Source organism: Ceratosolen solmsi, unplaced genomic scaffold (genome assembly GCF_000503995.2).
Source record: "Ceratosolen solmsi marchali unplaced genomic scaffold, CerSol_1.0 scaffold10, whole genome shotgun sequence".
In the NCBI taxonomy this organism is placed as follows: Eukaryota; Metazoa; Arthropoda; class Insecta; order Hymenoptera; family Agaonidae; genus Ceratosolen; species Ceratosolen solmsi.
The window spans coordinates 17,733,869-17,756,667 of record NW_011948412.1 but is presented as its reverse complement, the minus strand read 5'-3'; the positions used below and the strand labels follow the sequence as shown (position 1 = coordinate 17,756,667).

Here is a 22,799-nt window from a genome sequence, read left to right as displayed (position 1 = left end):
TAGGATCTAATATTTTTATAACAACGGAATCAAAGGCCAACTAAAAATATATATTATTAAAATATTCAAGCAGTAATATTGATTAATAAATAATGTTCCAAAATAAAATATGGACTTATGAAGAATTATCCAGACCTTATATCAAGTGTTTCATTGTATTAGCTTTATTGCCTACGAAGAAAAAACTATTCTATTTTATTACGACTAAATTTCTCACTTTTTTTTGGCATACTAATGCTACTATCCACAACATAACGGTTTTATTATATGGGTTTAAAATGTTAATACAAAAGGTAAAATTATCAATAACCATTTACAGCAACTAATTTAATAAATTATTTTACTAGAAAAATGTATTAAAAACAAAAAAAAAATCGTTAATTAATCGCCGATATTTCATTAATAGAAACTCTTCTGTCCATTCGGGTAAACTAATTAAAAGTTATCTAAAAATTATTTTTTAGACATAAATCTTCATTTTATTAAATATATATTTCTAAAAACTTTCAAATTTGTTATCAATTATATTATATATTTATATTTTATTAATTCTAGTAAATAATTGTAAAATTTGTAATATTAATTATGTTTTGCAATACATTGTTGATGTGACGATGACAATTATTTTTAAGAGGTTCGAGATATCTTATATTAGCGAATTACTCATCGGTGGTAGTGCGACTATTCGCTACCTTTTATTATACTTCAAACAATCTGAATTTATTAAGCTAATAGATAAGAGTAAAGAACTTTGGTCACATCTACTACCATCAGAATCTATAATTTTGAGAAGCTTCGAAAGGAAAATTATGTACATTTGTTTAGTCCTAGTCGTTTTGGTGTATATACTTTTCACAATGTTTGTTTTAAGCGCTGCATTTATGAACAAACCAAAAATATATGATAATGAAACAATATTAAAGGAATTGCCATTCAAGTTAGTATCTGATATATATTATCTGATATATATATATACCAAATACAAATATATCATCCTCAAATAAATATAACATACGAATGAATACAAACAAATAATTAAATATACAAATACAAGACTTTACTCAAATATTTAATTATTTTATTATTCTTATGTACGGTATTACAATGATATTATACATTCGAGACAATAAAATAACGAGACTTTCAATAGAATCGCCTGCGCGCGCGCATAAATGTGCACACAAACGCAATGCGATTTATGCACATATTAACACACGCATTTATTTATGAGAAAAACGGGGTTACAAACTGCCAGTATTGAAATGTGCCAGTGCTGGTCCACTTGGCAAGTTATTCAACTTTTCTTCTTAAAATACTTCATAATTAAATGAAAAATGAAAAATATTGGATTGAATAGAAGAAATTGATTTTCAAATTTTTAGTTATATCATTGATTTAGTTACTAATAATATAATAATGGTATCTATAACTTTTATGAATGATTAGTGACTTCTGACTAAGTTTAATTAACACAGACACTTTTTTTAACAGTTTAAAATCGCTAAAATATATTTTATTATTTAGTAGCTACTAAAAAACTAAGTTATTATGAAATTAAATATTTAGATTATTTAAGCAAATTAACTAATCGCCATTCTATTACTATATTGTTTCATGAAATTGATACGAATATAATACCACAATAAACAAAAATTTAGTGCAGTAGTATCTATTATTTAGTATATAACTATACTTATATATATACGTATATAACTATAAATAGTATCTTTAGTTAAATTATTAATTTTATTTCTAACTAAAATCTGAAGGATTGAAATAATTTCAAATACAGAACTTATGGGGACGTTCCAGTAGGGCCTCTGTATGTTATACTATTCATATTGCAAGTAATCGTTGAATTTAATATAACAACGATAACTATAGGAATGGAACCAATTGCATTCTTTTTAATCTTAACAGCATGTGGTTATTTAAGATCTCTTCAAACTAGATTAATTTTGATGTCAGAACGTCAAAATGAGATAAATATGAATGGTAAAGAAAATCTGTATACAATACAATTAATATATCATGAGATAGTTAAATGCGCAAAGTTTCATCAAAGTATAATGGTGTAAGTAATTAAATTGAATATGTAAATTTAACTAGATGATAAAAACACGTGATAATAAATCTAGGTATTGTGAGGATCTGGAACGTTTTATGAGAAGTATATATTTTGTTTGCGTAGCAACTAATATTTACAATATATCTTTTGTTGGTATATCATTACTACAGGTAATTCAAATAACTTTAACCCATTTCAGTATGTACAGAATATTTTAAATGTCTATTTTGAATAGGAAACTGATGAACAAACGGGCAAATGGATTATATTTCTTTTATGGAACATTATTCAATTTTATTCATATCAATGGAGTCCTGAATATCTTTTAAAGGAAGTTAGTATCTAGTACTTCAGATATTCAATTGTATTATTATTTTCATTATAATATTTAACGTTTTGATAAAAGAGTGAAGCTGTAGTATATGCAGCATATCTTATTCGTTTAAAACTGATTGGTCAACACCCAAAAACTGACAAAATTCTTCATTTCCTAATAATGAGAGCACAAAAACCAATTCAATTAACTGCTGGTGGATACTTAAAACTTTCCATGGAAACCTTTGCCAACGTATATAAATTAAATACACACATATATATATATGTATCAATGCTTAAGAAAATTTTTAGATTTTTAAAAATGAATTTTTTTTTAGATGATTAAAAGTGCCATTTCAGTGTTTACTCTTCTTCGTACATCAATCATGTAATAGATTACATGTATAAATTTTTATAGCAATTCAAAATAATACACAAAATAGATATATAAATCAATCACATATAAATCATATAAAAATCAATCACATGTAAATCATAAAAATCAATGATACATAAATCATATAAAAACCAATAATATATAAAAATATACTTATCAATTGAAATGATTTAATTAAAAATGTTTGTTACAAAGATAATTACATCGTGCTTCACGTTGATGTTTAGGTTGATGAATTAGTTTGAAGAACCAAATTTTTATAAAACATAAAAATAGAGCGAAGTACAAGACATTTTCGAAAAGAAAGGAAGAGAATCACTATTCTAGACGGTACTTTAAAAATTGAAATTCAGTAATATAATTATAAAATAAAACTATAGAGAAGAAACAATGTATGCTGGTATATCATGGTCAAGATATATTTTATTTTCTGTTGTATCATTATTTACTACTTTCACAGGAGCCCAGTGTGTTCATGCATACTATAAACCATTAGATGATCTTGAAGAATTAATTCAGCAAGAACTTGAAAGAAGAAAAATGTCTAATGAAATAAACAATTCGTAAAGTTAGTGAAGGTTATGTAACAATAGAAACCAACTGTGAAATAAATCAATTAAATCCTTAAATAAATTATCAATTTGAACAAACAATTTTGGATTAATTTTTTATTTAATTCCTCAAGTTTGTATATTTAATACATATGTATACAATTTTTATAAATTTTTCAAATACAATTTTGTAATACGTAGTTAGTTTGAAAATCATTGAATATGCAATAATATTTAATTAACAATAAATACTATTTTAGCAAATTCAAATTTATGTATAAAGTTTCTTTAAATATATGAAATTAAAAGAAATTTTTATAGATTCAGAATGTTTGTACTTATATCAATACATATAAGATAATATAATTTTAAATATAATATAATTAATGAAAATTGATGTCGTGCTCACTATATTTTAGATTAATCTCAAAGTCAATGTTGGCCTATTTTTAACTTACTATTAAATTCTTAAAAATAGTAAAGTAATAGCAATTAAAAATATTTTAATTACTTTCATAGCTGCTAAATTGCAGAAATTTTGTAATTGATATTAATAGTTTCATGATTTTTTATTTATTATTATTTTAAAGTGTTAAATAATAATAATATTACAGAATGAAATATTTAAAATACAATTATAAAAAATGAATATATTATTGTTATGTATGTTATGCTAAAGTCATTAAATAAATCATTATAATTTGAAAATGTAATCATTAACGTTCACATTCTGTTGTCATCTAATTGTTAACATACTTTTTGTTCTTAAATTATTTTCGTACACTTTAGATGTTTCACAGTCGCGTGATATATACTCTGATATTCATCAGAAAAGTCGCGGAGCTATCGATTGAAGCGTTAACTACGTTATCATCGACAAGCCATTAACAGAACAAGAACTACAAAATTATTATATGTGTCCAAAATTTGTATTTCTCACATTATATCTGGAAAAGCTATGGACAATTCAATGGCTATTTAATTTTTGAGTTATAAAGTTCTTATAGTGTTGGGTAATTTTCAAAGTAATAAGAAATAAAAGCAAAATATATATTTTTAGTCTAGAAAAATAATAATACAATAATTGCAGTTTAAAATAAAATAAAAAAAATGATTTTTTTCATATATAACTATGAAGTTAAATGTTTAATGAAATCAATAAATAAATATTAGATTATATTAATTAGTATTAGTCAACTTACGATTAGTTCAAATCGAATGTTTTTAGCATATTATATCGTATACTATCAAAGAAGTAATATTTTATCTAAGGAAAATATGATTAGAATAGATAAGTAGAAAATAATAAATTAAATTTTAATAGCGTTTACGAGTATTACTATATTGAGAAAACAAGCTCTTTGCTTCCAAATCAATTGTTTATTTTGTGAGCAATCTAATTTCAAAGGGATTAATTAATAATTTACTTACTTCCAATATAATGAATTCGAATAATCTATAAATTTTCTTCATTCAAATGTTATTCAATTCATTCATTCATTCATGTTATTCAAAGTGGTACGTAAAGTATATTCTGTATTAATCTGAACACCACTGAAAATATAATATTACGAATGTTTTAAAATTAATGGAATATATTGAATAATATTCATAAGAATACATTTTTTACAATAATTCGCTTTGTGCCTACATCGAATTTACAAGCATACTTCTATTATTTTTTTTAAAGAATCGTCTTCCCGAGTAATTAGCCTTCTGAAATACCTTCCCCGACACTGCCTCCACTTTGTGTAAGATATTGGTTTTTACGATACCTTGTACATGCCTCATTCTGTCAGTAAGTTTAATTTTTAATGATTAACGGATTAGCTTTAGCACGATAATATTTTAATAATTAAGTTTTATATTTAGTATTCCAAAGAACATTCAGTAGTATTTTAAATCACTATATCCAATATATATATATATATATATATATATATATATATTAATTATTCAGTTTATAAAATCTGAATTACATATAAATTCGAATATGCGAAAATGCACAGTCAAATCGATAATTTGTACAAAAATTTTTACAGTTTTTTTTTTTTGAAATATTGTAAAACATTAATTATATTAATATAGAACTAAATTTCTTTTAAATATTTTTTGAAAATGAATATAAAATCAGGGATTTTATTAGTAAGAGTCATATTTATTTATGCATCGATTGAGAGTTAAGATGCTAATAATAAAGGCAATAATAAAAATTACATACGAGTCAGAAAAAATTAAAACCAAACGTATTATTATCAAAATTTCATCTGCTTTAATATATATGACTTTTTATAGTATTTTCATTATTATTGTCTTTGATCCATTGATTTGGTATATTTGGTAATTGAGCCTTCCATATATGTAATAACAAAATGTATATTGCAGTTTAATTTCATTTAAAGACTAGTGTAATCATACTAGATCATAATTTTACTTGAATGACTGGAAGTTTACAAAAAATATTTAATAATATATTCCATAATAAGAAATAATATATTACTTTTATTTTCCTCGATTCAAATATAACCATTAATTTTTAACTGAATGTACTTGTAAACTGACGGTAATATCAAAATTGACATACATTAATTCAACATTTAAAAATGTCAGAACAAAATTAAACTAAATATAATAGTAAACTAAAAGAATGTAAAACTAATAGTAAGTAAAGTAACTAAATGTAAATAATAATAGTGGATATAAATGAATTTATAATGTAATATGTATATATACATATTTCGCTATAATATTGTGGCAAAGAAACTCAATTAAATTTATTATTATGCTTTAAGATAAAAATAAATATAAAAATATCTCATTGAACAATTAGGTATTACAACAAATTTTCAAATGCTCTTTATATAGGTTACTCTAGTTCATTCTAGTTAGACATTTTTTAGTATTTTTATAAGGATTGGATCAATCAAATTGAAAATTAATTAATTTTATTAAAATAAGATTGTTACATAATATACCTTTTAAATACAGAAAAATTAATTTAGATAATTGAATCTTTATGAATAAATATAAAATTATTCATTGTATTGTATCAAGAATACGGTCAAGAATAATACAGTTCTTATTAAAAACTCAAAATTTCTAATTTTTCATTATCACTCAAATACAATGTAATCTAAACTTATCAAACAGTTTTTTCATGCATTTTTCTTTTTGATTTAGTCACTTATAATGCAAAAAATTCTGTTTTGTACATTATTCTGAATTAATGCATTATTTCTATAGAAGTGATTCTTCACTTTAATGATAAGCAAAGGATTTTAATAATAGAAACTTCAAAATTAGCTAAATTCTTATCATTTTATGATCATGTTAAGTTATATCATTTATCGTTGAAGCATCTGTTTTTTAATTTCGAACACAATGTTCTAATCAATAATTTTAATATTATATTATAACAGTATAGTTTATTAATATTTTATACATCCATTAATATAGTAAGGAACGTTATTTAAAGTCATATATAATATCTAATCTCTTAAACATAAAACTACAATAAAGTGTAAATTAAATATTTGAATAGAATTAATAATGATCTGATTATTGCTTCTCATAAAAATATATTTGAACTTTTCATGTCACTTGATATATTGAACATCGATTGTTTTGTTTCCTGAAGTTTGAAATAAAAAATTACTGCATTGCAATGACTTGTAAATTTGAAGCTATCCAAGATGTGACAATTTACAATTACTTTTTTATTGATTAGAACTATTTAAAGTAAAAAATGAGAATAGGAATAAGAGAGAATTAATATAAAAAAGACATAGTAGGGAAGAAAGAAAATAATTAGAAAAAATTTACACGTCGTTCATTTACTACATTAAAAGATATCTTTTATATCTTGCATTGAATATACAAACTTGAAGAATTAAATAAAAAATTATTACATAATTGTTTGTTCAAATTGATAATTTATTTAAGGATTTAATTGATTTATTTCACAGTTGGTTTCTATTGTTACATAACCTTCACTAACTTTACGAATTGTTTATTTCATTAGACATTTTTCTTCTTTCAAGTTCTTGCTGAATTAATTCTTCAAGATCATCTAATGGTTTATAGTATGCATGAACACACTGGGCTCCTGTGAAAGTAGTAAATAATGATACAACAGAAAATAAAATATATCTTGACCATGATATACCAGCATACATTGTTTCTTCTCTATAGTTTTATTTTATAATTATATTACTGAATTTCAATTTTTAAAGTACCGTCTTGAATAGTAATTCCCTTTCTTTCTTGTCGACAATGTCTCGAACTTTACTCTTTTTGTATGTTTTATAAAAATTTGTTTCTCCTGATTGCCAATGAATCATAACAAATTCTAAAGCAGCTCCACTTGCAAAAAATATCGGGAGAAAACGGTATTCCCCGAAATACTTCTTACCAGGCCAAGCTTTTATAAATCTTCTTAAAATCTTGTTAAGAATAAACATTTACGATTTAGAAATATGCACACTGCTTATTATAAGACCATTGATGGATTATGTAAAATATATGAACGAATATCATAGGACATGACACGTAAAGTGACTGCGCACATAGTGATTGCTAACTGTTCGATTTCCTTCGTTTGAGTAGACATAATTGACACATGTTTTACATTATTCATTTTTCTTATTTGAGTATAAAATATAACATTCTTATGAACGTCTTATGGTGTCACAAAACTCAAATTTGCGTATAATTATAATTAAATGAAATTAATTAATATGTTGAACTTATTTATTTGAATATGTTAAATATTGGCATATATGAAAATTTTTTTAAATATAGGCGGAATATCATTAATTCAAATTGCTCTTGGACATAAAGAAATTATAATCTATTATAATTAAATTAAATTATACCCATTTCATATGTATTGTAAGGTATTTGATTAAAACTACTAGTCGTGAAAATAATAAGATAATAAAATGCTCTAACAATATAAAATGTTAAAAATCATATAATACAATTTATTTATTAAAATGATCCTTTTTTATTCAAAATAAATTATACTGCAATAAAAGTCTTTTTTATTGTATTCTAATTAATTTAAAATACAAATCCTACAATTATATTAAAATAAAGAAATTCTTATAATTAAAATTTGTATGATTTATGGATGATGATAGTCATTTTGTATTATATTCTTATATAACCTAATGGCTTGTTTTAGTATCAACCATAGAGGATAGCCATTTTTATACTTACCTTTCTACCTTCCATACTCATAAGTTTTCTTAAAGTTTCATAATATTTTGCAATTTAATAATTGTAACTGAAACTATCTATGTAGCACGGATTACAGAATATTCTAATAGTTACATAAATCCTTATCCACTTTTAATATTTAAGTTTTTCAGCACATGGGTCTTTATCTTGGCATATCATGAAGAAAATAGAAATGAAATATCTGTTCTAATTAAATTTAATTTTTATAATTTTTATTAAACTATTATATTTGATATATTTTTTATATCTTACTGTAGATCAAAAAACAAAATTTCAAACCATTTGAACCAAAGCCTATAGAAATGTTTTGTATATTACTGGTTAATCTGATTATCTTTTTTACAGAAATTTGTGAGAAAAACATAAAAATAGAAATATAAAATATTAATTTATATTGAATTACAAGATATATGCTATTGTAAACAAAATTTATGTTACCCTTTTTTTAAATGGCTCTACAATAGGTTTTTATAGCAATGAAGGAAATTATAATAAACACAAAAAATTGATTATTGTAGTAGAATACATAATAGCAGTTCAAAAACTAATGGAATATTATTAAGAAACATTATAAGATTAAATTTTATATTTATTTCTTTTAAAACATAAACTAATATAACTTTTAAAATATATCTTAATCATTGAAATACCTATTTGATTACTGTTTAAACAGGTATATCTAAAGATATAAATATACTATAATCTTTAATTTTAATTATAAATGAACATATGTACGTACATATCTAATAACGTTTATTTTTCTTCTTAAATGTCGATACATTTGTCAATTATTAATTTGTCATTATAAAAAGTAGTTTATATCAAAATAAAAATTTAAAAATAACAGGTTCAACATGACTACAAAAGAAAATTTAATTATTTTTTAAATCAATAAAAACAGTTGTAATTACTCAAGTTGTTTCATTCTAACATTTTATACAATATTCATTAAACATTGACACTTAGAATGAGCAAATTATTAACAAATATTCTGATGTCACACTGAACCTATTAATTATGGTTATACTTAACTTAATAATACAAAAATTGTAAAAAAATTAAAACTTAATGATTATGGAATATTTTTTTTAAACAACACAGATATTATGAGGTTGCTGATTGATGTTGTTTCGAACTGGCAAATCGGTTCTTGGTTTCCGAAATAATAGAATGTGTGGTTCTGTAAATAAAATGCCATGAAAATAAACTCATACAAATGGTATAAAAATTATTTGAATAATTTTAAAGAAAATATTACCTGGGCCGTGCATCATATAATGTACCCAGCCAGGACTTTGCTGAACTCCCAAGTTTCGCCATTCTGTTTCTGTCATAAGATGCGATTTTGGAACACGTCTCCCAACGTCCGATGGCAAAATGACATGTCTAAAGGTATCAATTAACATTGATATAATAATAAAAAAAAACACACAACAAGAATATGACAAATGTAGATAAATAAAAAAGCTAACCTATATTCATATTTGTCATCGCTGTACTTTTCAGAGTATTGTATTTGATCGGCTGGCATCTTTGTCGTCGTTAAATTAGTATTTATCACTAAAAGATTCAAATATCAAATAATCATCCACTTTTTTCAAATATGAATCACAAAGAGTACGTTATACATTCGTTCGGATTCGAAAGATTTAATTTAACAATGTTGAATTTCTAATACCTTAGAGATCACCACGAAGCGAATGATTTCTAAGTAATATGGCTGACAGTCAATTGACGGTAGTTGGCAGTATTAACGGTCGAAATTATGAGAGGCTAAAGATTATTCTAGAATTCGAATTCACGTATTATGACGGACATTGATCGTCAAAATCATTTCAAATGTGACAATAAAGAAAATTATCAATTTCTTGGTATAAAAAAATTTTCTAGGAAATAAAAATACTTCCCATAATAATTAATTAAATAATTACGCACGAACATTGTTTGATAAGCAATAATCTAAATATCAGGCAATCTTATTTTTTTACGAAATATATAATATATTAATCGCCGAACTCGTCAATTTTCAGTGGAATAAAATAATTTCGACGTCACTATGATAAAATGCAATGATTTTTTTACGCATATTTAAATCTTCAATTATAATCTTAAATTGCATGTCACATTATATTATGATTCCTAATTTTTTCAAATATCACATAAAAATAACGCTATTACAAAATAAGACACATGTCTAATAATTTCCATATTTAAATATTTGAGAACTCTGAATGTACATATAATGTAATATTTATTAAATATTTGAAAAATAAGAATACCAAAATGATAGTTGATTTTTAATCGTGAAAATTATATTAGCAATAATATAAGCAGAATGACATTTGCAGTGGATTTATTTTTAACTTTTATTATAAAACACACGTGATAATAGTTCATTGCAAAAAAAAGAAATCTTTGAAAAAGCTTTAAAAATAAAGAAGAAAGAAAAAACTTTTATGAGACTTTATTGAATAATTGTGCAAAGACTATAATATGAAGTTTTTAAAGCATAAAAATCAACTCTCATAAGAAAGTTTATTTAATGCATCATACAGCATCTTGTATGTTACATTTTTTACCTAATATTTTATTATATTTTTTTTAATATGAAGTTTTGCAAAATACAAATCCTATTATTTCATAGAAACTATTTACATATGCTGTAAAGTAACGGTATAATTGTTTCGAGATATCGACTAAACAATCTTTTTATAAGGATAGCACTATCATTATTCTCTCTTTTCCGTTTACAAAAAACCTGCTTATAAGTTACTTGAGGAGCGCTGAATAATTTTAATGATATTTAATGAAAATTGAGAGATACTTCTACTTACGATTTATTTAATTTTGTACGCATTAAATTAAAATGTAATTATATTAAAATTATAATGCATTTTTTATTAGATGAATTCAAATTTTATTAAATAGAAAAATTAAGAATTTTATAAAAATTTGTATATTTAATTTTAAAGATTGCTAATATTGTTTGACAATTTCCTTTCATCAAATATAAAAATTTTTATTTATTTTAAAAATTCCAAGTGAATGTTATAATAATCAAAGTGGAATATTTCATTTAACAATATTTTGATAAAACAAGGTTGTACTAATAAAGCTTATATCAGAATATTAGAATTAATTAAATAAACTGTGAATGATTTGATGACATATTTATAAATCGTTTCTATAATTATTATACTTAAAAAATAAAGAAAATTCGGTACAGAAATATAATTTAAAAAGTAAAGGATTAAAATTAATATTTTAATATAAAACCATAATCTATATTATGTTCTGTAATAATAAATAAAAATTAATTTAACAATAGATTTTATTTGTACTACACTTACTAACGAAAAGTGTGAGAAGTGTATAAGCAATTGGCAAAATTTCAATACCATCGGTAACTTTTATATACTATAATTAGCCGGTGAATGCCAGATGAACCTTCATTAAAATTATTTTACGTTTATGCAATTCAAAGCGTTATGAATGTGTAAAATGTATGACTGACAGATGAATTATGAATGTGTATTTTCATTATCATAATGTCGCGGCATATGATCCTATATAAATGATATAATTTAATAAAGCAGCACGTTTATTAATTAAATGGTTTTAATACTATTTGCTAAAATATAGGTATATATATTAAATAAAGCATTAGGATATGTTAAAACATTTATTAAAAATGAAAATTTCGTACTTGTAAGTAATTACAATAATATATTCATCATTTGCACAATTTGTTATTGATTTTTAAAAGGAGTTAATAATGTTTCGGATATTGATATAAAAATTAAAATCAATTCAATAATTTAAAAAAATTTGAATATATATAATATATAATTCTGTTTTTTACGTATATCTATAAAGATATATTATAAAAAAATGATTTTACCCAATAAGTTTAAAATAATATTTACAATAGCATTTATTCAATATTCCAGTCTAGACACTATTTAACTAATATGCAAATCTATTCCAAAGAACATACATTCTAATATATAACATTAACTTTTTAATAATTTTTTCTTTTTTACTTTGAAATATAAATATATGAAATAATTTTCTATTTAAAAATTAAATTAATTAATTTATATATTACTAATTAAATATTAAATCTAATTATAATTCTTGGGCGTAATAAAATTAGTCAAATAGTTTTTATATATAATAATTATACAATAACCAATTAATACACGAATCTAAAAATATTCAAAGTGCATAGAAAAAAAGCAAATATTTATTTATAAATATACATGATATAAAAAGTATGTTTAATTGATTCTAGATGTCAGCTTCAATTATCTGTAAATAGAATTTAATAATTTAAAATAATTAATATAATGAATTAATATAATAAATAATTCGTGATTTAAAATATTTAATAAATACAATTTGTATTTGATATTGATATATTTTAATTAATCTTGATCTATTTAATCTAAAACAAAAGAATTATGATAACAAATGATGTTTCCTTAAAAAAAAAGTTTATTTTCCATAGTGTAATATATATTTGAATATTGATTTAAAATTAAAAAAAAATATTTTTAGATTTTAAACAACAAATTGTGTTAAAAAATAACAAAAGGAATAAGAAATGTACAAACGAATAACTTTTAAAAAATAATTCCTAAATATATATAATATATTTTGAATTTTAAATAATTACTGTTTGAATAAAATTAATATAGGAATAATTATTTATTTTTTATGATTAAAAATATCATTTCTAAATTTAAAAGAATGTATACATTTTTAAGAACAAATTAATGCCGAATTTGAAATAAATTATATGTATCATAATTTGTATTTTATGTATTAATATCTGTATTTATTTAGTATATGTATTTAATTATACTTGTAATATATAAATATATACATATGTTTATAATAAAAAATTTATAAATGTTTTCTCAATAAAATTTTTAATATATTTTTTTAATAATCATTAGCTTTAATATATATTTAACTTATTTACTTAAAATATAATTGAAAATGACAATAAACTATATATAGTAATAATATAGTAATCAGAAAATGTAATAAACTTGAAATTAATTAAAAAAATTTATTTGCAGAAATTAAGATACTGTTTAAAATATTACAAGTGTTTAACATTAAAAAATATTCAATTATAAAACTAATCTAATCCTTGTAAGTCTCTTATACCAATTAAAATTACTTTGATATGCGCATTAGTTCTTGCAATTTCTTTTCTTAAATTAATTACCTGCCTTTCAAATAATTTTATTCTTATATCTATCACAACTAAAGCCTCATCTAGGGTGAACTCCACAAAGTAACCTAAACCAATGTCAAGTAATATATGTGATGCATTTTCAACTTCTGCTTGAATAAAAAAATTATTCCCCATATCAACTTTAGTTTTAAAGCCATTTGCTTTATTTCCAATATTTTTTATGGTATTAATAACACTTTTTAATTGTAAAAATTCTGCTATTTCAGAATTTATTTCATCCAATTTTTTTTCAAGGACTGCTAAATCTTGTTTTAAAACATCATTTATGAATGATTCAAATTGTAATACTTTCTTTTGAATATTTGATTCCATTTTCTAAGAATATCTGTAATTAAATTTAAGTTTGTTTATCATTTTATTTATTAGATAAAATTAAGTATTAATATAATTATACATTATTCTTAGATGTACCTACAATTAAAAATTGATTTTGAGGTTATATAACCTTTTATTATTATAGGTAAAGATAAACTTATTACTGTATGAAAAAACAATATAAATAAAATATTAATACTTACTTATAAATTGAATTAGATTTAGTGAATGTTACTAAAAATAATAAATTATGTTTAAAAATTTAATTTATGATGTAGTTGCACAACGAATTATAATATTGTAAGATTATTCATCAGTACATTTTTCTTAGGACACATCGTATATGCTGTTATATAAAAATATATCATTTAATTCTCTCTTAAAATGTTATTATTACAAACAGTATTCACGCCTCACTTCCAATATCATCGAATGAAGTGCTGATTAGTAAAAACTAAATACTCTTTCAAGCTAATTACAAATGCATTGTATATTCAAAAGTAAATTAAGCATACCTGGATTCTTGTGTTCACTTTAGTTTTTATAAATTCAAAATACTCGCATAATATATAAGACATTATAACAAGGTGTATATTATAAATTTATATACTAATATTCTGTTAATATTTAATAAGTATTAATATTCTTTTAATATATAATTTAATATTTAATTATGATGCTACGGTATACTGGGTATTTACGGATGACATTGTAAGCGAAATTATATTTTTATTAATTTTTAGAGACGTTCATGTTGATATTTTAAATGAATAAGTGCATGTATCTGTGAAAAAATGATTGCTTAAAAAGATTTAATTTAATTCCATTATGAATCATAGAATATCAGAACTGAATGAACAGATAAAAACCAAGGCCGTTTCCTTTGTTATATATAAATAGAATATAACAAAAGATTTCGCAAACATAAAGTTACTCTTTGACTTGACTTAACTACTTATTCGTTAATACTTGCACCACATTCTATGTTTGACAATGTAAGCCAGCGAAACGAAACGTCACTTGTTTTGAAAATTGTTTTTAGCTTAACTTTTTTAAATGATGTACAATATTACTTTCTAAATACATAAAAAATCTTCTGTTCTTAATTTTGTTATTTGTATTTTGTATTACTAAAAGTTTACCATAAGTTTTATATTGCATAAGATAGGTATAAATTCAAAAACACTTATTAAAATATTTGATAAAAGATATGGAAAAATATTTTTCTGCATGGATTAAAGTGAAATTAATTAATATGAATACTTGAATGCATCATCAATCTGTTCGTTATAAACATATGATTTACTTGTACACAATACTACACCTTATACAGATTTATAAAAACCTAATTATATTTTGCTATACAATTTATTTATATTAAGCAACAAGTAATTCAGAAAAAATTATGTAGCATATATATTGAATTAATCAAATATTTTCTTAAATCACAATTCGCTTAAGTATGCGAGATAAATAAATGATGTAAAGTTGGATACAATATTTTTATGAATAATTTGATGTTTGATTTAAGTATAAATAGTTCTTCAGGTTCTATTAATAAATATTAATAAAAATGCCATTCTTTCTCATGCATTATACAACTATTTTTTTATTTTAAATTATTTTAATATCTAAATTAAAAATATTACGAGAATTTTTAAAGGATAATTTATTAAAAGGAAAAATGTAGCGCTATTAAATTTTCATTTTTACATTTCCTGTTGCATGCGCACTTACACAAGTGTGCGGATGATAAATTTAGGAATTAAATTTTTAAATTACCATCCAAAAATCAATAAATTTTATTCTTTATTGCGCATGCGATAAAAGATTACACTATGGAATGCCCGTGGGATGTATTAAAGTTTTAGATGAATAATTATTTTGTTTTGTTTTGAATAGATTTTATTATAAGTTCATCTCTAACTACCGTCGACTATTTTCTCAAAAAACAATGAAGACATTTATCTTAAATAATTATGATTGCATTGGATTTGATTTAGATAGTACTATTTTGCAATACAACATTAAGAATTTAATTCAGTTAGAATATAAATTAATTATTGACTTTCTCATTAATAAAAGAGGTTATAACCCAAAATATTTTAATGAATCTTTAACGGACAAAGATTGGGATTTTATGCAAAATGGATTATTCTTTGATTTTGAGAAAGGTAATATTTTGAAACTTAGTTCCAAGGGAAAGGTGCATAGTGCAAGTCATGGAACTAAGTTTTTAAATGATGAAGAAATTGAACAGTATTATTCTAATCGATTATGGGATTTAAGTAAAATATTTATTGAAAATCCATTAGTAACAAGAAATGGACCATTATCATTAAAAATTAGAACATTATTGACTTGTTTTGATATGCCAATCAGTATAATTTTTGCCAAAGCAGTTGACTTATTAGATGAAGAAAATGGTAAACCCTTAGATAAATATAATATCTTGCCTGATCTATTGGATGCCATTCTTGACATGTATGAAAGGGAACAACTAAGGAATAATGCTGGAAATTTTTATTCAGAACTTAAAAGAAATCCAGAAAAATACATTAAAAAATGTAGTCCTGAAGTGTTAGCTTGGATTCAAGAGCTTAAGAAAACAAAGAAAATTTTTCTTGTCACTGGATCTAACTTTGATTTTGTTGAATTTACTACTAGTTATGCATTCTGTGAAAATTTACAATCACTTTTTGATATAATTGTATGTTATGCAAAGAAACCAGGATTTTTTACTGAAAATCGACCTTTTTATTCCTTAAAAAATAATTATGAGGATAAAATATTATCCAGTGAAGAACTTGAAGTAGGAGGAATTTATAATCAAGGAAATTTTAAAGATTTGCATAAATTTTTAGCACGAATTTCAAATATAAGCAATCCCAAATGTCTTTACATTGGTGACAATTTAATAGAAGATATATATTCTCCTAATGTTAGTGGAAGCTGTAATACATTAGCTATTATATCAGAACAATTATCAGAAGGGATGTTAGGTTATGATATTCCTCAAGATTATGAACAGGTTTGTAATTCAAAAGTATGGGGCTCTTTTTTTATTCTAAAAAATTCAAGTGGTCATGAGCATTCATATTGGAATCATATGATTAAAAAATACTCAAAAATTTGTATACCTGAATTGAAGATGATTATCAACATATCTCTAGATGAGCCTTTAAAATGTTTTTGTAATGAAGATGATGATAAAGAATTAAATGGTTATTATCCTGCAAAACCAATTTCTATATTTAATTTATAATGAAGCTATGAAGAGCTAAGAGTTAAAAAAAGGAAAAATTTTTTTTCAATTTTTTAATTTATTTTATTTTTATTTAAAAATATATATTCGTTTAAAAATTGTCAAAAAACATAATGTGTAATACTTTTTGTAATAACTTTTTTAAAATGTTTGTATTTGTGATATCTAAAAACAATAAGAGCAAATATTATTTTAAAATAATGTATGCATGTACATATGCATATATATATATATATAACAAATAATTTATACTTAAATTACTTAAACTATTTAAAAATATAATATATAAGGATTATAATAGTTTATACGTTATAAAAATAACTATTGTAGATAATTTAAAATTATTGTACCATTCCACCCTTATATTACCATTTCATATTACATTTTTATATTAATAAAATATTCAAGAAACAATTGAAACAATTACCTTTGTAATTATAATGTTCACAATAAATTTATATATATATTAAAATAGAAAATCATGAACCTTAAATATCAAAAAGAAAATAAAATATGAATAAAATAATATGTACTGATGATTAATTATTTGAAATACACAACTTTACTTTTATGTAAATCGCATTCGAAAACGTATAAAAATAATTATCATTTAATAGTCAGTTTATTTAATAGACTATATATATAATATTTAATAGGAAATAATTTGTATTAATACAATAATTTGTATGAATTTTATAAATAAATATAAATTTTGTAGTTAGTCCTGTAAAACAATATATTCTACATAATGAATTCAATAATTTAAATATAAGTCTTTGAATTAAGTACTTAATGAAACTGAAAGTGATAATTATATAGATTTTTTACAATATATAGTTAGAATATTTATATAAATCTGACAATATTTAAAAAAAATTGATAATAGTATAACACTTTTAAAATACAATCAAACATATTACCTTTATAAGATAATAAATTTGTTTGAATTTGTATAAATATATTTTGTAAAATATTCCTTTCAAAAACTTATGTACTAATTTTTTGTATAAACTTTAATTAAAAATATAACACTGTAATTTAACATGATATACTATAATCTCATATGATCTTATTACATTAGAATATTAATGTATAACTGTAATGATATTTTGTACATTAATATAAGTTTATAAAAATTTTATGTTATAGTTGATTTCTAATCTTAATCTGATTCAAGCATAACTTATTTGCACAAAATAATAGTAAATTAATGCTTATTCTTTGACATATTAATTACTGTGTATGTCAGAGTTTTTGAAAGTATTAATTAAAAATAAATCAAGATTGTAATAGGCACTTTTATAAAATTTTGATATATAGTTAATTTAATATAAATCAATGAGACAAACACATCAAATGACTACGATTGATTGTAGTTATCTAAAAAAGAACATTAATTTACCTAAAAGAGGTACGATATAAACTTTAACAGTATTGTATAAAATTGAGGTATGTGTTATAATCTTTCAATTGCAATTGCAATACCCATTCCACCACCTATGCATAAAGATGCAATGCCTTTCTTTCCATTTGTACGTTGAAGCAAATGCAATAAAGTTACCACAATCCTTGTACCTAAAATTAATTATGCAAGTTAATATATAACAGATAAATAAGTAAAATTCTTTACAAAATTTAATGTTTTTCATTGACCATAATTATTAAAAATAAATCATAAGAACTTAAAAACGTTTAATAATTTGATTGTAAAAAAATAAATAATTTAGGTTTTATATAACATACCTGAAGCTCCAATAGGATGGCCAAGAGCTATAGCTCCACCATTAACATTAACTTTTTTAGGATCTAATCCAAGTGTACGTAAACATGCCAAAGATTGAACTGCAAAGGCTTCATTCAATTCAAATAAATCTACTTCTTCTTTTTTCCACGAAGCTTTCTTTAACTATATTTTAAAAAATATCCGAGAATTAATTTAAATACAAAATCAGTTATTAAGAAAATTGATGGAATACTTAATTTATAATAAAAATGAAATTATTATTATATTTAAAATGAATTATAATGCTGCTACTTTTATATTTTAAGCATACCAAATAATTAATGATTATTTAATAGTATTTCACTCTGTAACTTATATGAAAATTTTGAAATCTTTTTAGTTAAAAATTGTTGCATATGCTTAAATCAAATGTCTTGAATCACCCACCACTAATTCAACAGCAGGAATGGGTCCTGTACCCATAATATTTGGATCGACTCCTGACTCAGCTATAGCAATAATACGTGCGATTCCTTGTATTCCTTTCTTAATGGCTGCATCCCTTGACATCAGAACAACAGCAGCAGCTCCATCATTTATTCCTGAAGCATTCCCAGCAGTTACCGTACCTTCAGTCTGTAAAAATGATTTTTTTTACGTTCTTTTATATTTAAATAGATAAAATTAAGTACACTTTTATGTTAAGATCAATTATACTTGAATCATAAATTTTGTTTCTAATTTTAAATTATATTAAAAAATTTTAATTGTTAATAAGTGAAATTTGTATTTGTTATAAATACCTTATATAGCAATAAATCAACTATAAATTATTTATATAAAATTTATATATAATACACCCAATGTATTAAAACTATGAATACTAAAATAATGAATAAAAGAAATTATGTACCACCCTCCAAGGAAAAAATTTCCTTTTAATAATATTAACATACAATGGATAAATTCATTGTCATTTCGTTTTTTAAATGATGACTAATTAATAAAAATAAATATATTTTAATTTACAAGTGCTACTGTAAATATAACAAATTACTTTAATAAATGCAGGTCTTAATTTTCCAAGAGCTTCAATAGTTGTACCAGCTTTTGGAAATTCATCTTTTTCTACAATTTTTATATCTTTTCGGACAGTGAAAGATACTGGTACTATTTCTTTCTCAAAATGACCATTTGCTATTGCTGTTTCTGCTTTCTGCTGCGACTCTGCAGCATATTTATCCTGTTCTTCTCTTTTAATATCATATTCCTTAGCAATATTTTCAGCTAAAATACAAATTTTTGTTATATACTTATGTATAGTTGATATATAGATAGGATATGTCATGTATGATGTAATATAAGCATTTACGATTAAATAGCAATGATTTGTACATATATAAATGTGAATTTAGTTTTAGAAATTAAATAATCAATGCAAATACCTGTAACACCCATATGAATACTACTAAATGCATCTGTAAGGCCATCAAAAATCATGGTATCAATCATGCTACCATCACCCATTTTCACTCCATTTCTAAGATATATTGCATGAGGAGCTTGACTCATGCTTTCCTGACCACCAGCTACAACAACCTCACTTTCTCCTGACTTAATAGATAAATATCCATTTGTAATTGATCTATAAATATAAAATAATAGAAAATGTTAACTCTTCATTTTAATTTATTTTAAAAAATTTTTTAATTTATAAATATTTTTTAATACTTAAATGAAATTACGCATTTATTAATGGCATTTACTTTATTTGCTATCATAATTAATATTCCTAATATAATAGAAGTGCTTGGAAATAAAATAAAAAATCTAAATGCAATGTAAAATAAAAAAAAACAAAAATACTAAAATTTTATTTAAAATTATTTAATGAACTTGACAATTCATCATTAAAATCGCACTCATATATTGTTACTGTTAAATATTGTATTAAAAATAAGCAAAATTACTAAAAATTTACTATTTTTGTATAATTGTCTTATTATGAATTACATTAGAATAAAAATATTTAAATTAAATTAAAATATTTAATTTTCACGATATATATTTTTTGTCACTAATTAAACATGAGGATTTTACCATTTTTTTTATGAATGCCATTATATTTAATTATTGATCATCATTCTCCATTATTAATTTTCAAAAATATAATCCCAATAAATGGAAAATTAAAAATAGTATACATATTATTTATTTAGTAAATTAACATTTTTAGTAAAATTAACATTGTATAACATAAGTAAAATTTAAAGAAAATTTTGTTAAAAAATTTTAGCGTTTACTACTGTCTAAAATTAAAGCAATTTAGTTAAAGTTGCTAAATGTCACTTGTTACATATCAAATTATACAAATAAAATGCTTAATGCAGATTTAAAAACAGTCTGATTTTAAATAAAATTTAAATAAGTATTTATTGTATTTAAAAAAGATATATTTTAATATATTCAAACATATTTAAAAAAAAAATTCTTTTCATTCTAGCAAGCAATATTTTACTTATAAGTTTTAAAAAATTAATAGCATGTTAATTTCTTTCCAATTATCATGTTTCTCATATTTTCATAATTAAGTTAGTATTTGAACTTTGACACAATTCCTTTTTTACAATACGTACATAAGTCATAAATTGAATAAAACATTTATTTTAATATATGAAAATACAGTTTCTTACTTAAGTCCAGATCCGCATAACATATTAACTAAATAAGCAGGTACACTTGTAGGAAGACCTGCCTTTATGGCAGCTTGCCTTGCTGGATTCTGTCCTTGTGCTGCAGTCAGGGCCTAATATTAGAAAAAGGTAGATAATTAGTTTTGCAAACATTATCCGTGTAATGAAATACTCACTTGTCCTAATATTACTTCTGACACATCGGTTGGTTTTAGATTAGCTCTACTTAAACTCTCTTTAATAACAATACTTCCTAAATCAGAAGCTTTCAGTGATGATAATAGACCACAAAAGGAACCTAAAAGTAAACGGAATTGAATGATGAGGCATTTTAAATATACTCTGAAATTATGTTCAGCTTATAGTATGTTTTAGAATAAATTATCATTTTAGTTTTTTTGCATTATCAACTCTGTATATTAAATACCTATAAAAATTTCAGAATTAGTTTATTATTAGATCTTTAATAATTTATAATAATTTATGCATATATTGCATAAGAGAATTTTCAAAGCATAAATATATAAAAATTAATTCTTTCCTAATCTTAATTAAATTCTTAATCTAATATAATCAAGTAGAAATCATTTATAGAATTTGTTTTAACTTGCATTTTTTATTTTATAATTACAATAGTGGAAAACTATACATACATTGTATTTTGAATAAAATGCAAACATAGAGTGAAATTCATTTTAAAAAGTAAAACTATAGATTCTAGAAACTAGAAATTCCGAAAGAAAATGCAGTAAAATTTCTGCTTTTCATGGAATTGTCACCTGTATAGTCGATCAAGAAAGAGAATAACAAGTGCTATGACAAGTGGCGCGTTACAGAAAACCCGCGCTAAGGGAGTACTCAAATCAAATGGTTGTAACATACCTATGGGGGTCCTCACAGCTGATACAATAAGCACGTCTCTAGGCTCGCACATCTTGCTCTACGGATCCTTCTTACGACTC

At 22.6% G+C, this 22,799-nt stretch overlaps 5 protein-coding genes across 6 annotated transcripts; 2 read left to right on the top strand and 3 right to left on the bottom strand.

Annotated features, from left to right (window-relative positions):
- Nucleotides 1–231: 231 nt before the first annotated feature.
- On the top strand, nucleotides 232–2,775 carry LOC105365580 (odorant receptor 2a-like). The gene is made up of 4 exons (XM_011503789.1): nucleotides 232–293; nucleotides 2,304–2,402; nucleotides 2,475–2,636; nucleotides 2,722–2,775. The coding sequence occupies exons 1-4, from the start codon at nucleotides 279–281 to the stop codon at nucleotides 2,773–2,775; spliced, it is 330 nt and encodes a 109-aa protein (XP_011502091.1). The 5' UTR covers nucleotides 232–278.
- A 6,663-nt stretch (nucleotides 2,776–9,438) lies between these two features.
- LOC105361321 (Cyclin-dependent kinase subunit 85A) lies at nucleotides 9,439–10,312 on the bottom strand. The gene is made up of 3 exons (XM_011498453.1): nucleotides 10,045–10,312; nucleotides 9,831–9,958; nucleotides 9,439–9,752 (listed from the first exon to the last, which is right to left on the bottom strand). The coding sequence occupies exons 1-3, from the start codon at nucleotides 10,101–10,103 to the stop codon at nucleotides 9,661–9,663; spliced, it is 279 nt and encodes a 92-aa protein (XP_011496755.1). The 5' UTR covers nucleotides 10,104–10,312; the 3' UTR covers nucleotides 9,439–9,660.
- A 3,350-nt stretch (nucleotides 10,313–13,662) lies between these two features.
- Nucleotides 13,663–14,717, bottom strand: Uxt (Uxt prefoldin-like subunit). 2 transcript variants are annotated; one of them, XM_011498436.1, is made up of 2 exons: nucleotides 14,672–14,717; nucleotides 13,663–14,166 (listed from the first exon to the last, which is right to left on the bottom strand). In XM_011498436.1, exon 2 carries the CDS (start codon nucleotides 14,151–14,153, stop codon nucleotides 13,722–13,724), a length of 432 nt encoding a protein of 143 aa, XP_011496738.1. In that variant the 5' UTR covers nucleotides 14,154–14,166; nucleotides 14,672–14,717; the 3' UTR covers nucleotides 13,663–13,721. The 2 variants fall into 2 exon arrangements, with proteins under 2 accessions (XP_011496738.1, XP_011496746.1); XM_011498444.1 differs by lacking the exon at nucleotides 14,672–14,717 and adding an exon at nucleotides 14,257–14,275.
- Nucleotides 14,718–16,110: 1,393 nt separating this feature from the next.
- On the top strand, nucleotides 16,111–17,421 carry Nt5a (5' nucleotidase A). Its single transcript, XM_011498424.1, has one exon. It carries the CDS (start codon nucleotides 16,111–16,113, stop codon nucleotides 17,419–17,421), a length of 1,311 nt encoding a protein of 436 aa, XP_011496726.1.
- Nucleotides 17,422–18,720: 1,299 nt separating this feature from the next.
- On the bottom strand, nucleotides 18,721–22,796 carry Acat2 (Acetyl-CoA acetyltransferase 2). The gene is made up of 8 exons (XM_011498412.1): nucleotides 22,720–22,796; nucleotides 22,014–22,135; nucleotides 21,838–21,950; nucleotides 20,590–20,789; nucleotides 20,202–20,431; nucleotides 19,592–19,780; nucleotides 19,165–19,327; nucleotides 18,721–18,996 (listed from the first exon to the last, which is right to left on the bottom strand). The coding sequence occupies exons 1-8, from the start codon at nucleotides 22,769–22,771 to the stop codon at nucleotides 18,878–18,880; spliced, it is 1,188 nt and encodes a 395-aa protein (XP_011496714.1). The 5' UTR covers nucleotides 22,772–22,796; the 3' UTR covers nucleotides 18,721–18,877.
- Nucleotides 22,797–22,799: the final 3 nt, after the last annotated feature.

What these genes read in the sequence shown, in the direction of transcription:
- Nt5a (XM_011498424.1), top strand. Translation starts at nt 16,111, where the DNA reads ATGAAGACATTTATCTTAAATAATTATGATTGCATTGGATTTGATTTA.
- Uxt (XM_011498436.1), bottom strand. Translation starts at nt 14,153, where the DNA reads ATGGAATCAAATATTCAAAAGAAAGTATTACAATTTGAATCATTCATA.
- LOC105365580 (XM_011503789.1), top strand. An exon ending in CTGAATATCTTTTAAAGGAA is followed by an intron (nt 2,403 to 2,474) that starts GTTAGTATCTAG and finishes TTTTGATAAAAG; the next exon opens with AGTGAAGCTGTAGTATATGC. An exon ending in CCATGGAAACCTTTGCCAAC is followed by an intron (nt 2,637 to 2,721) that starts GTATATAAATTA and finishes ATTTTTTTTTAG; the next exon opens with ATGATTAAAAGTGCCATTTC.
- LOC105361321 (XM_011498453.1), bottom strand. Translation starts at nt 10,103, where the DNA reads ATGCCAGCCGATCAAATACAATACTCTGAAAAGTACAGCGATGACAAA. An exon ending in GATGACAAATATGAATATAG is followed by an intron (nt 9,959 to 10,044) that starts GTTAGCTTTTTT and finishes TGATACCTTTAG; the next exon opens with ACATGTCATTTTGCCATCGG. An exon ending in TTATATGATGCACGGCCCAG is followed by an intron (nt 9,753 to 9,830) that starts GTAATATTTTCT and finishes TTTTATTTACAG; the next exon opens with AACCACACATTCTATTATTT.
- Acat2 (XM_011498412.1), bottom strand. Translation starts at nt 22,771, where the DNA reads ATGTGCGAGCCTAGAGACGTGCTTATTGTATCAGCTGTGAGGACCCCC. An exon ending in TTATGCGGATCTGGACTTAA is followed by an intron (nt 20,790 to 21,837) that starts GTAAGAAACTGT and finishes TTATATTTATAG; the next exon opens with ATCAATTACAAATGGATATT. An exon ending in CCATCCTATTGGAGCTTCAG is followed by an intron (nt 18,997 to 19,164) that starts GTATGTTATATA and finishes AATTAATTTTAG; the next exon opens with GTACAAGGATTGTGGTAACT.